This window comes from Chanos chanos, chromosome 10 (genome assembly GCF_902362185.1).
Source record: "Chanos chanos chromosome 10, fChaCha1.1, whole genome shotgun sequence".
Taxonomy (NCBI): Eukaryota; Metazoa; Chordata; class Actinopteri; order Gonorynchiformes; family Chanidae; genus Chanos; species Chanos chanos.
In genome coordinates, this window is record NC_044504.1 from 10,796,931 (window position 1) to 10,809,501 (window position 12,571).

At 38.5% G+C, this 12,571-nt stretch overlaps 1 protein-coding gene across 5 annotated transcripts; it reads right to left on the reverse strand.

Moving 5' to 3' along the window:
• Nucleotides 1-3,581: 3,581 nt before the first annotated feature.
• On the reverse strand, nt 3,582-12,314 carry LOC115822351 (cytochrome P450 2J6). Of its 5 annotated transcripts, none has more exons than XM_030786151.1 (11): nt 12,235-12,305; nt 11,307-11,412; nt 10,692-10,939; nt 10,277-10,439; nt 9,683-9,832; nt 8,562-8,722; nt 7,991-8,167; nt 7,615-7,753; nt 6,708-6,895; nt 6,130-6,271; nt 3,582-4,739 (listed from the first exon to the last, which is right to left on the reverse strand). In XM_030786151.1, the coding sequence occupies exons 3-11, from the start codon at nt 10,896-10,898 to the stop codon at nt 4,564-4,566; spliced, it is 1,503 nt and encodes a 500-aa protein (XP_030642011.1). In that variant the 5' UTR covers nt 10,899-10,939; nt 11,307-11,412; nt 12,235-12,305; the 3' UTR covers nt 3,582-4,563. The 5 variants fall into 5 exon arrangements, with proteins under 5 accessions (XP_030642011.1, XP_030642007.1, XP_030642010.1 ...); XM_030786147.1 differs by having other exon boundaries at nt 10,692-10,949; XM_030786150.1 differs by having other exon boundaries at nt 11,272-11,412.
• Nucleotides 12,315-12,571: the final 257 nt, after the last annotated feature.

The following is a 12,571-nucleotide window of genomic DNA, read 5'->3' on the forward strand; positions in this document are numbered from 1 at the left end:
CGTTTACATGCACGTCCAGTTTGTTCTGATATCACTTCAAATAGTTATGCATTCTGGACGCTCCATGGTCACACCTGAGATAGGATGATTGATTTTTGTTTGTGAATGTACATGCACATTTATACTGTTGGTCCTGTTTCTTCCTCCTAGCACTGGACTGCTATGTGGTTGCTCCCGAAGTTTTTCTTATGAATCCAGCTGGTTATAGGCGTCAACCGTGTTCTCCAGACACTTGTACTCAATTGTAATAGTTGGCTATCAGTTTAACTAACCACTAACTCTAACCCCGTCAAATCAGACTAACCACTCAGGATTACAGAGAGCGTTTGACTGCTTCATAGCTGTGTTTATCCTGACACTCGTACAGCGAAGCATTCGGGCATCTTGTGATTTGTCACTATACTATAATCCAACAACCCAGATGGCTCATAAGGCTTATATTTATAATACCCATCATATAAACAGCAATATTACCAATGATTGTGTTTTGATGCACATGTAAAACAGCTTTTTTTTTTTTCCAGAATATAGCCATAACCAGCGTAAGCTTCATTATTCAGGATTTCTTGTCAAATGTAGCGGGGCATTCCAGACTCTTCGTGGCATCAAAACTAAACGGTAAACTTTAAAAGGCCGACAATCTGTGGCCCCTCACCAGGCGCTGGGAAGTGACTGTGAGGAGTTCCTACAAAGTCAAGGACGCGGCGTCATAATCAGCTTTCAGAGACATCGGTAGTCAGGCCAAGCCAAAAACGACGTGCTCAACAAACAAACAAAGCATCGCAATGTTGAAGGCTTCCAGTCGTAAAATCTTGGGTTTTAGCCTTTTTTTCTTTTTTTTTTTTTTTTTTTTTTTTGAAGGCTAAAAAAAAATGGGTGCGTACTGACTTGATTTTTTTGTGTGGATTTTCCCCCCTTTATTTGTGTGCATGTAAACATAGTCAGTGACACAGTCTTCCTGTTAATATCGTCTGTCTTTCAGCTCATTCAGATTACAGAGACGCAGGAGACGCACTCGGGAAACATTCCTATTTTAGATATTTGAATGAAAAGATTCTGTGAATGTGTGAGAGAAAGATGTATTTTTTTAAAAAGCATTCAGACACTCCCAGATCTTAAAATTCTCTATATAAATAATGTGTTAATGGTACAGGGAATACTTGAGTTTTAAATAGGTACAGATGTGTTGTCATGGCACTGAGAGAATGTAGGGCGATGGAGAGAAAAAGAGAGAGAGAGCAAATGTACTGGGTTTAACAGCACCTGTTCCTTCCTGTTTTGACAATGTCCTTCCTCTGTTTGTCCAGTCCTACATTAACTCCTAATATTTACCAAAGCCAGTATTAAGTGTGTAGAACATTCTTTTACTGGTGCGGTTTTGCTACTCACCGTTTACTGTCCAAAGAATCGATGGTTGGCACACCCTCTTGTATTTTTACATTCACGTTGAAATGCATTTCACACCAAGGGGTCAAATTTGTGTCTGGTGTTTTGTCAATCCACATTGCTTTGTGCAGATGAGTTTTGTCTCATTATCTTTTTTTTATAAAAAACCTTAGCACTCCACTTCTACATTTCTGACACTGACTCTCTGAACTTTGGAAGAGTTAATCTTCTCAGGCGTGTAAGACATGCAAGTGATGTGGAAACAGTCTCCTCCATTCACAGCCTGATTGTTTTTACCCCTGTGTCCCTCTCAGTGACCAGTGCAAAAATACTTCAGTTCTTTTCTGCCGGCCTGCCTATGCAAACGTGACAAACAACCACGACTCTCTTTTGAAACATCCATTCGCTGCCACTATTTATTGACAGTTTTTTTTCCCCCCAAACTAATATCTGCCGTCATTCTTCAGTTATCAGTATTTATCATCTATCTACCTGCTCCTATAGCCTGATATCTGCAGGAATATTTTGGTACTTTGACAAATTAAAGTGTTTCATATGGTAAATCATATCACATGGTACAGCTTATCAAAATGATTCCGAAATGAGAGCAAGGGGCACATCAGGATTTACGACTGGGAAATATTTGAATGGTTTAAAGAGTTTACCTGTTAATCCTTTGTGTATTTGGGTAGGTGTGAAATTGTAATGCAGACCGAGAAGTCCTCTCGGCTTCAGATCTTAACTCAGCAAATTTAGCCTTTGAACAAATGATTGGGGAGTAGGTGTGTAATTGGGGATGTTAAAGAGATTTAAAAAAAAATCTTTCTTGGCGTGCTTTTAAATTCAACAGCACACTCAAATATGTGCATTCTTTTCTTTGAAACAATAGCACGCTTTGTTTGATTCTGAAATGCAGAAATTTGGACCCAGTCTGTGTGACAAACTGTTTACAAACTAAACTGTTAATGTTAATAGCTAGGAGAGTAAATTTGCATTCTTTCAAAAGATAAAAAGCAGAAGAAGAGAAAAAGAAATGGAACAGATGTGTGCTTCCTTGTAGTTTTCATTATTTCCCCATTTTCACTGACTGGTGATCGTGGTTGAGCTCTGGCTGCTAGGCAGAGGGGTTTTCCGTTAACCATTATAATAATTATTATTATTATTATTATTATTATTATTGTTATTATTATTATTGGGGCAGCAAACTTACCACCCACACAAAGACAGTTTCACCCCTTCCTCAAAGAAAAGGGGCTCAGTTCCATTATGTAAACTCTGAATGTGGAATATTGATGGGATTGCAAACTCTTAACATAAACCTAGTTCTGCACTAAATCAAACATCCTAGTTTAGATGAGCAGAACATGGTAAAACTCTTTACTGTTTGATTCAACTGTAAATCAGTGGGGCTTCTTATAACCCTGATCCACTCTCTCCCAATGCCAATCCCGAAAACATTTTTAATTTATAGCTTACCATGTCCCCTAAGCAATATTTGAAACGGGAAAGACTTTTCTCAGTCGTATTTGATTACATGATTCGACTGGTTCAGATTACTTTTACAATAACTTTGTTCATCCTGTACGTCCATCATTACCTGAGTGGTTTTATGTTCACCTGTTTTTGTTTTCTTCCTTAATATACTTTACATGTCACGTCATATCTGTCACCCCATCCAAAATGTATCTCAGAATGTCTTTCCGTCCACAATGCCCCAGTAGCCTCCATGATATTATCTCTCAGAGATGGGAGGACAGAAGGATGTGTATTCTCTGATTCACTCGGTGTTTGTTCTAAAAAACTGAAGCAGGGTCAATGTTTAAATCAGAGAGCTCGACACAACAGTGGCGATGCTGTGACTGAAGGTCTTTTTTTTTTTCTTTTTAATTCTCTCATATTGGGATCACTGACGAAGCGAAGGTGTTATACCATCAAAACCAGTACATACCTTTTTGCGTAAACACACAAAACAATCGGCAGCAACATTAAACAGGTATTTATGGTGACGTCACCATAAACAACAAACTGTTGACAGGATTATGTCATAAGGTAATTGATTTTGATGGGTTTTTCTGTCAGGTCTCTGTGATCTTGTATAGCCAATCAAAATTCAGTAGATTTGTAGAGGTTCTTAGTTCATGACCCTTATTTGTACACTACCTACATGTAAACGGCAACCAGCAGCAAAATCATTATTCTGTGGAATAAAATTGTTTATTGCATTACAGATATTCTGAGAGCTTTTTTTCTTTCTTTTTGTTTCACTTATAATCTGTATGTGAGCACATATTAAGCCATAATAAAGGCTCAGGCCCAGGTTAACTTAATCATGACAAAATAAGATGTTTTGTTAAATGGGTTTCATTGTGCGTGTGCATTTTCATTGAAAAATGTGGGAAAGGGCTGAAACAATATTTTAGAGACAGAACCTAAATATTGTCGTGGCTCTTAAGTGTACGGCTTAAGGAAGCAGATGGAGAGATGAAGGTTTTTGTTTTGTTTTTTTCCAAAAAGTTCACTCCAAAAAGTGTGTGTGTGTGTGTGTGTGTTTGTGTGCATGTTGGAGACAGAGTGAGAGAAGGTGTTTGCATTGTTTGAAAACATCGTTGACACCCTTGTTATACAGAATTTCACACTCACTGTCATCATCTCCTGAGAGCCTCTGTTGCACTGACTGTCGGATAATGTTCATAAATGTTCAATGCTAGTACACAGTAAGATTACTGCACACATGCCATGTACACTACATCATGTTCTACAGTCTGTTTTGTTTTATAGACCTTAAAATTTAGGTTTGTTTGGACTTCTGATTGAATTCAATTAAAGATATTAAAGATTAAACATCCATTGATTTTTGAGGCGTCTAGATTTTTTTTTCCCTTTGACTGTGTGAATGTTTTTAAGAGGAAAGTATTATGCTGTGATTGTTTTAAAACTTTAAAAAGTTCCTAATTGTATCAAGGGGCATTCCTCTCTCGGGTCAGTCCTCTCTGTGGAAGGAGATTGTCCGGGACATGGAACAAGAACCATTCTGGAATGATTATTAATACGGGGATGCAAGTAGACTATGCCATCCTTTGTGCACTGAGCTGGTGAGAGTGAATTTGCATTAGTAAAAAAAATGACATTTGATTACATTGTGGATCCCTAATCCCGTGTGTCATGATGACGTACGCCTCATCGTGGCACAGCACAGATATTGAAGGGCAAGGGGCCAGAGGTGATACCAACGGTCCTCTTCAATCCAAGAACCTCGCCCTCTGGGGCATGAACGGTGAACCTCTGCATCAAACAAGTGAAAAAGAGGAAGAGCTCCATCTTAGCCAGCTGCTCTCCTGGACAACTCCTCTTCCCTGCAGAGAAAAAAAGTCATGTCGTGCGATCATGTGATTTCATTATTTTATACCAAACGATGTGTAGAGATACTTCATACATTTATAATGGGAATCTGACTGAAATGTTACTAACCAAGTGATATGGACCATTAAAAACAGTGTATTCTTCAGGGGAAAAAATTAAATTAATTGCAATAAGCAAAGAAACACTAAAGGAAAGCTAATAGCAGCAATTATACCTCGAAGTGGCATTTCCAAAAATCTCAGTTTACTTTTAATTTATTATTTTATTTTTCTCAAGATTAATTTTAAAATAGTATGAAATTTAGCTTAATGTAACAAACAGCAGAGGGCTCTGAAACTTCAACACGCATAGTCAGTCTATGTCTTGCAACAACTTTCTCTGACCAAGTTGCATGTTGATGGGTGTAACGAGCTCATCTCCTCCCCCGCCAACTTCAGCCATTCAGCCATCAGCGTCGCCGATTTTCTAATCACCGGTCTGTTCACTCATCTCCCGCACCCGTCTTCACTTTCGTGCACTCATTCACTCTCTTACTTAAACCTCTCTGTTTTCACGGCAAGCTGCGAAGTCTACACTTGCTACATGTGTATTCTAAGCAACTATAGTTACGTACCTGATTTGTTGGTTTCCTCCGAGTTATCTCTTGTCTATTAGCTATACCAAGTTCTGTTAGTCCTTTACTTGTTTCAGTACAGTGTTTTGTTTGATACTTTCTCCCGTTCTGGTTTGTGTTTGTTTTTCTATAAGTTTGTTAATAAACTCTGCCACTCCGCACTTGCGTCCTACCCGTTGGTGATTCGGTGACAATGGGTCAAAGAATTTTTTTTCCAGATAACGCCTCAGTCGATAGCAGTATACGTAAATACAGATAAAAATGCACCTTTGAAAAAAAAAAAAAAACTCCAGAAGGCCCTTTTAACATGATTTTTGTTTTGGGGTTTTTTTGTTCTTGTTTTTACGATGATAAACATGTATGTGACACTGTTTATTAAGAACTTATATGACAAATTATATGAAGTCTACATATAAATCTACTGAGATAGGGTGTCCCTCAAAAAATCAGAGCCGTCTGACCGAGTTTTGGGCCAATGCAGTACTGCAGCACACTCTGATACACTCTGAATTTTTATAAATTATCCAAAGTTCATTGAGTTATTGTGGTACCCGCACTTGTTTGATCATAACATCGGCAGATGTGTGACACCAGAAACTTGTACCTCTACAAACATACTAATTATATACTAACATACAGCTCCACTGAGGAAAAAATAACAAAAAATAATTGGGTGCCTTACCCCTAGTTCCTAACTATGTCACTAATATCTGAATAGGTTGAAGTGACTAAGGCTAAAAGATGGTTGCAAAAACAAAACATTACTTTACCTATTGAAAAAGGAATGAAATTTTCTCTTTTTCTGAACTGTCCATTTTCATCCAGAAAATGTGCAGGGTTGAATTGGTCTGGAGTGGCATAGTCATTCTTGTCATGGAGTATGGTTGACAGCAGAGGGACAATCAACACGTCCTTTAAAACCAAACAGAAATTAGCAAGAGCTCATTACAATAAATATAAACATCAGTAGTTAAAAAGAGATATTAGCATTAACAAGAGATATAGCTGTTGAGACTGTGTGAAAACCAAAGAAACTAAGACCTTATAAACAGAGAGCTCGATTTCCATGAAATAATGCCTAATCTAAGGGTCTTTGTTATTCTGCAGGAAGATGGTGTAACTAATACACGTTTTTAAGGGGACTGTTAGAGGTCTGATTATTTAACTCGTGAACTATGGAGTGGATTGCATAGCTTGCAGTGGCCTGGTTCAAATAAGGTGTAACAAAAACAACAACAAAAAAAACCTTGTCTGCACTGCATGCCCTCAAAAAAACAGTTCATTTGTTTTGCTGCCTTATTGAAACATATATCCTGTGTTACAGAGGAGCTGAATATAAGTTCCTCACTTTAGGTATGTGATAGCCTCCAATGGTGGTGTCCTTGTTGGCCACCCTGGGCGGTGTGAAGGTGACTATGTTGGCAAAGCGTTGAATCTCGTGAATGACAGCATAAGTGTATGGCAAGTTGATTCTGTCTTCCATCGTGGGCTGGCGGGATTGTCCAATGATCTGATCAATCTCTGCCTGGACTTTTTCTGTACAGACAGAGCACAGCTCTGCTTAATGCAATGGTTAATGCAATAACACGAAAAATAGCAAAAAAAAAAACACTTTAGCTGAAGAGGGGAAAAAATGAAAAAAATTAACACTTGTGTGCTTTAAATGTCCTGGTATCATAAAATATTAGAGTTGCATCTGTAACTTCTGTGGACCAAAAACAAAGGCACTGACCCGGAGAAGTGAATAAAGTATGTTAAATACATATTCAGTACATATTTTAAAATATTTCTTTACGTATTTCTTTCACTCGAGTTATTCATTGACTATCTGAATATCTTGGCAGTTTTGTTGTTTGCATATATTAACTATCCCTCTGTCTGATTTATTAGCTGATTCTAAAATACTGGTTCATCGATGCTTTGTGAATTTCAACCCTAAAAGCACTGGGGTAAAGCTTAACATCATCTTTTCTAGATTCCACTTGTACTTTCATGACAATTATCGGCCAGGTATGTAGACCTCATGAAAGGTTAGATCTCTTCGCCATGACTAAGGCAGTGAATATGAAAACAGTGAATACTGCTTTTCCAGGCTTACACTTTAGAGGGTCAGTGTGTCAAACATGGCATCAGATTACCAGATTGTCACACTGAAATTAAAGTTTAACTGCTCAGTATTAATCTTGTTAAAAACACTTTGATCACATGTTACTTAGTTGCTTGCAAAGGAAGAAGAGAGTGGACGTTGTCATTACCTTGGACTGAGGGATATTTGGCCATGAATAACAAGCCCCATTTCAGCGTGTTAGCCGTGGTTTCTGTGCCTGCACCGAACAGGTCAATCACACAGTAGACAAGGTTGTCATCTGTGAATTCAGCCTGGCTGTCCTTACACTGAGAAAATCAAAAACATGCGCATTCATGTTTGAAGAACGTTTGCACTGTTCAGAAATCAAAGAAACACTCAACAGAAAAATTGTTTTCTCCTTTTGCCTGTGATTCTCGTTTATTTAAAATAAAAGTCTACAGAAAGACAACATAGCTTCTATACACTGTCAACATGAATATCTGATCTTCACATGTATTGTGCTATGAAGTAGTATGGTGATACGTTCAAATTTGTATGCCCACCGTCTCAATTTCATTCAAGTAACAGTCAATGTAATCCCTTGGGTTGGAAGGATTCCTGTCCTCCTTGTGTTTCCTGATTTCATCCAGAATGAAACTTTTAACCTTTTTCAGGTTCTCAAAGGCTCTCTTGTGTTTGCCAGGTAAGATGGACATGATGGTGGGAAATGAGTTATACAACTGAGTAAGGAGGGTTGGGTAGAGGACAGAAAGGAAGGGACCGAGAGGGAAAGAGACACATATAAAAACTCGGCATCAGATCTGAAGTTAAAGTTAAGATCTAAATAAATGCTTCTGATTCATGAAGTACATGTGGAATGATTATTACATTTATATTTACAACTATTCATTTAGCAGACACTCTTATCCAAAGGGATCTCCAAGCCAGGCAGGGTACAAACAAGTATTAATGCAGACTGTATCTATATTATATCTATATCACATTGGTAGAAAGTACTCAAGGTAAAGTATTCAAAGCATTCAAGGTCATTATTTATAAATGAGGGGGGGGGGGGGGGGGGCGGGACTTGTTAAAAAAACGACACATTCCAAACTATAAAAATGATTTGCTTACTCGACCGCAGGTTGTGGCAGGGAGCTGAAACACCTCATTGGAATACTGCAACGTCTGGTGGAAGAAGTGATCGTCATATTCATACCTGTGGCCAAATACCAGGGAGCAGATTATGTTGGCCACTGCATTGGTTAAGGTCTGGTGTGGATCAAATGGTAAACCTTGAAAAAGAATTAAAACAAAAAATTAAAAAAGAAAAAGAAAAATTTAGGGGCAGAGTGATAATTGTTTCATCTCAAAGAGAATGCAAATTATGCATAAACACACTGACAAATGAAATCCTTTAAGTGACTCCAAAACCATTGAAGAATGCATTCCTTGGTTATTACTGTTTATTAAGGAGGGTTATATCATGAACCATGGTACACATTAGGTATAATAACTATTTCCTTTTACTTCTTAGTTAACCTGACTTCTTTGTTTTTGTCAGAAATAAATTGTGCATTTGTGGTTCAATGTTCCCCCATAGGACAAATGAAACATGGAACTGTAGTTTGAAATGTTCACCAGTAGATGGTACTGCAGGCAAACATTTTGCACATCAAGTTCTATTCAAGCTCAGATTAGGCAGCTCTGTTGTAAAACTTCTTGCTGCTGAGACAAGAATTACGTGTAGTTGTGAACTAAATTGGATTCTGAGCAGAAATTCTCTATTCAAAATGGCATTTAAACTAAGACTACATTTAATATTTTCCTTAAGAAACCAGTGCTCCTTTTTCCAAATTCGATGAGCTTTGTGTTAATAAGCTTATTAGTTCATAAAGCCTGTCTCTAGAAAACATGTCAACTTGACTTTGAGCAAGACCTGGCGTACTGAATAAGTCCTTACTCTACAAATTTTAGGTTTATTCTGCCTCTGACTGCTCAAATACAGACCAACATAAACAGCAGTTACAGAACTCCTGCACCTTACAGTGGGGACGAAAACACGACAGAGGCACATGTTTTCTCCACATTTCGCAATGGCTGATGACTCTCTGTTTTGGTGCATCCAAAAGACCTGAGTTCATTCAGAGGCACTACATGAGTGTGTTGTTACATGGAGTGCCACTTGCAATGGAGCAGAAACCATGCAGTCCGTAGGGAGTCATAATGCATTGGTGGTCCAGACCCTCCCTAACCTTTTTTGGCCTCCAGGACATCAGAAAGATAGCGAGCCTCCTGCAGAATGGAGTTCTCCAGGGTTTTCTTTCCCACACCAAAGTGCTTTAGGGTGAAGAGTGCGAAACGTCTCTGCTGCTTCCACATGTGCCCACTAGACAAGATGAGGCCTGGAAATGCCAGGTAAAAAACAAAACAAAAAACGAGACAAAAACCAAGAATAAACACAAAAACACCAACAAAAGACAAATGTCTGAAGGAGTCTTGTGTTTAGTATCTCTCTTGTGTATCTTGTGTGTCAATTAAGATTACGTCATATTCTTCATGCTGTTGTGCTTTTTGTATATTTGACACAGTGCAAATAAACAGAGGGCCTTTGGGGATGGCCATATCACAAAATATTTGTAATATTCTCAGATTAATCCAGTTTCTCACTGTAAGGGAACCTATACATGGCAGGAGAAATCTCTGAAGAAATAACAGATAATATATTTGTGTTTTTCATTTTAACCAGGTACATAATGCTGACTAATCAAACCATAGATCCTGTCAGCAGTGTCCTGAGATATGATAATGATGCTACAGATTAGTGTTGATGTCAGCTGAACCTGTACCTAAGCCATTGCCAAGCTTCTTATTGAGAGGAAAGGGGGGTCGGTTCGTAAAGATGTCTGCCTGCTCCACAAACGCCTCCTTAAATATCTTGGTGCCGCTGAACACTATGATCCGATTTGGTCCCATTTGCAATGTGATCACATCTCCATATTTTTCTGTAAGCTGAAATGCATCATGGTTATGTGTTTAATTAAAACTTCTGCAGAATGTTATTAAAACATTTAAGCCAGCATCGTAGTTAAACATTTCCTTGCTTTTTAAATACCAGCTAGGACAAAACAAGGACGACAGAATGGTGGTATAGTTAAACCTCTCAAGCTTCACCAAAGACCAAGAGAAAGGATGAGACAATTCATGGGTGACAGTGAGGCCTGGACAAACCTAGTGATGGCGCTGTGAGTCAATTCAATGTACCTTTTTAAAGGAACCGGTAGGGTCTTTAAAGCCGACGTCCAGCAAGTTCCCGACGATTGGCAGAGGGAGAGGACCAGGAGGGATGTTCCTCGGCCAAATATCATTGATGTACTTCACAAGCAGCAGAACAAATAAAAACAAAAGGACGCCTTGTGTGTCAATCCACTGACCAGTGGCATGAGACAGGGCAGAGATCGCAGAGGACATGACCACTGTGAGCAATACGGCCTTATATGGAAATACAGCTTCTGTGACAGACTGATATGTTGATAGAGAGAGAGAGAGAGAGAGAGAGAGAGGGAGAGAGAGAGAGAGAGAAAGAGAGAGAGAGAGAGAAAGAGAGTGAGAGAGAGAGAGAGAAATAGAAATGTCTATTTGGAATGGTTATCTTGGCTTGCTGTCTTTGGGTCCATTATTTTAGTGGTTTTTGTACACTCACTGCAACATTACATTAAAGATTTTATTCTACTTGTTTGTTCATACATCTTACATGGATTGAATCTGATCATTCAGAGCTATATCTGAAAGCATTTCTATTGAATCAGGTGCTGCACTAGTGAAGGTCTTATGTGTGACATACTGTAAGTTTTTACAGTACAGTTGTAATAAACACACAGATGTAAGCTCACACAGGAGCTCGCCTCCTTGCTTCCCTCTCTCTTCCTCTCTTCCTGTGCTGTGTAAAGTGTTATGCGTATTCAAGGCCAGGAATTTCATTTAACTGCATGAAAAAAGAAAAACAAACAAACAAACAAAAAAAAAAGAAACAAACATTTTGCCAGAGCTACTAATGTTTGCCACCACCCCTGGGTGCTTCAGCTTTTCTGCACTCCTGAAAGACTGCTTCTTTTGTGTGTGTGTGTGTGTGTGTGTTTGTACGGTATGGTGTGCGGTATATTCTTGCTCTGACTGCCGAGTCAAATTCCTGTGTACCCTGTACTTCTGGTGAGTAACACGACTCTGATTCTGATGTATTTGACAAAGTTTAACTTTCATGTATACTCATTACGTTTTAATAAAGATTGCCTGCATAAGTCCTTTTGAAGTTGAGACAGCAAAGACATCTTGTCCATCATAAATGCTAATCACCACACTGTAAGTCCAAGCATCCTCAAATCGAAGAAAATTTCATCTCAATGCTAATATGAGCTAATTCTCATCTCTCCTAAACTTGCTCGAAAGATAATGGTAATGGACTCTTTCCTGTTTCTGTTAAAGCACACTTCATCAGTTCTAATAACCAAGATAATCAGCTGTTTTCAATGTCACAGTGTACAACAGCAAACTGACCCAGTCTTTGGAATATGTGCATATCAGTTCTCAGAATTAGGAAACAAACTGACTTTCTCTTAGTTGCGCTCTCTCTGTCTCTCTCTCTCTCTCCCTCTCATACATAATACCTCCCCTCATACTGAATACACTTACAAAGAGACACTTTCTAGTTTCAACGGTTCCTGGGGAAGCCAGTGTATATTATTTAGAAAATCACTGACATTTTGTAGGAAAGGTAAAAACTCAAAGAGAATCATAACAGTGTACTCACATGCTCTGCAGATTTATGGTAGCATAAACCCTATCCTGTCATGCGATAGTTCAACACAGCCAGTTACCTCAAAAGACCTCAGAGAAACTCATCTCTCCTGCCTTTATATGAATGAGCTTACGTAACGTGTTTGCACAAGGGTGTTACAAAAGATTTCTGGCAAGGATTCCTTACATTTTTGTCCAATCAGATTCAAGGAAACCAGTTTCAATGGGATCACATCTGTTAAATCAGTCATTTAACATGTTATATCAGTAGAGTAATGTCACGTAATGTATTTGGTAGATTCCCTCATCCAAAACCAGTGTAGCCTCTGTGCAACTTTGGCATGTAAAGA

Excerpts from the sequence above, each read along its gene's own strand:
- LOC115822351 (XM_030786147.1), bottom strand. The coding sequence starts at position 11,408 with ATGAAATTCCTGGCCTTGAATACGCATAACACTTTACACAGCACAGGA. Across the intron at positions 10,440-10,691 it reads CTACCGGTTCCTTTAAAAAG|CTTACAGAAAAATATGGAGA; the intron begins GTACATTGAATT and ends GATGCATTTCAG. Across the intron at positions 8,168-8,561 it reads CTGCCACAACCTGCGGTCGA|TTGTATAACTCATTTCCCAC; the intron begins GTAAGCAAATCA and ends CTCCTTACTCAG.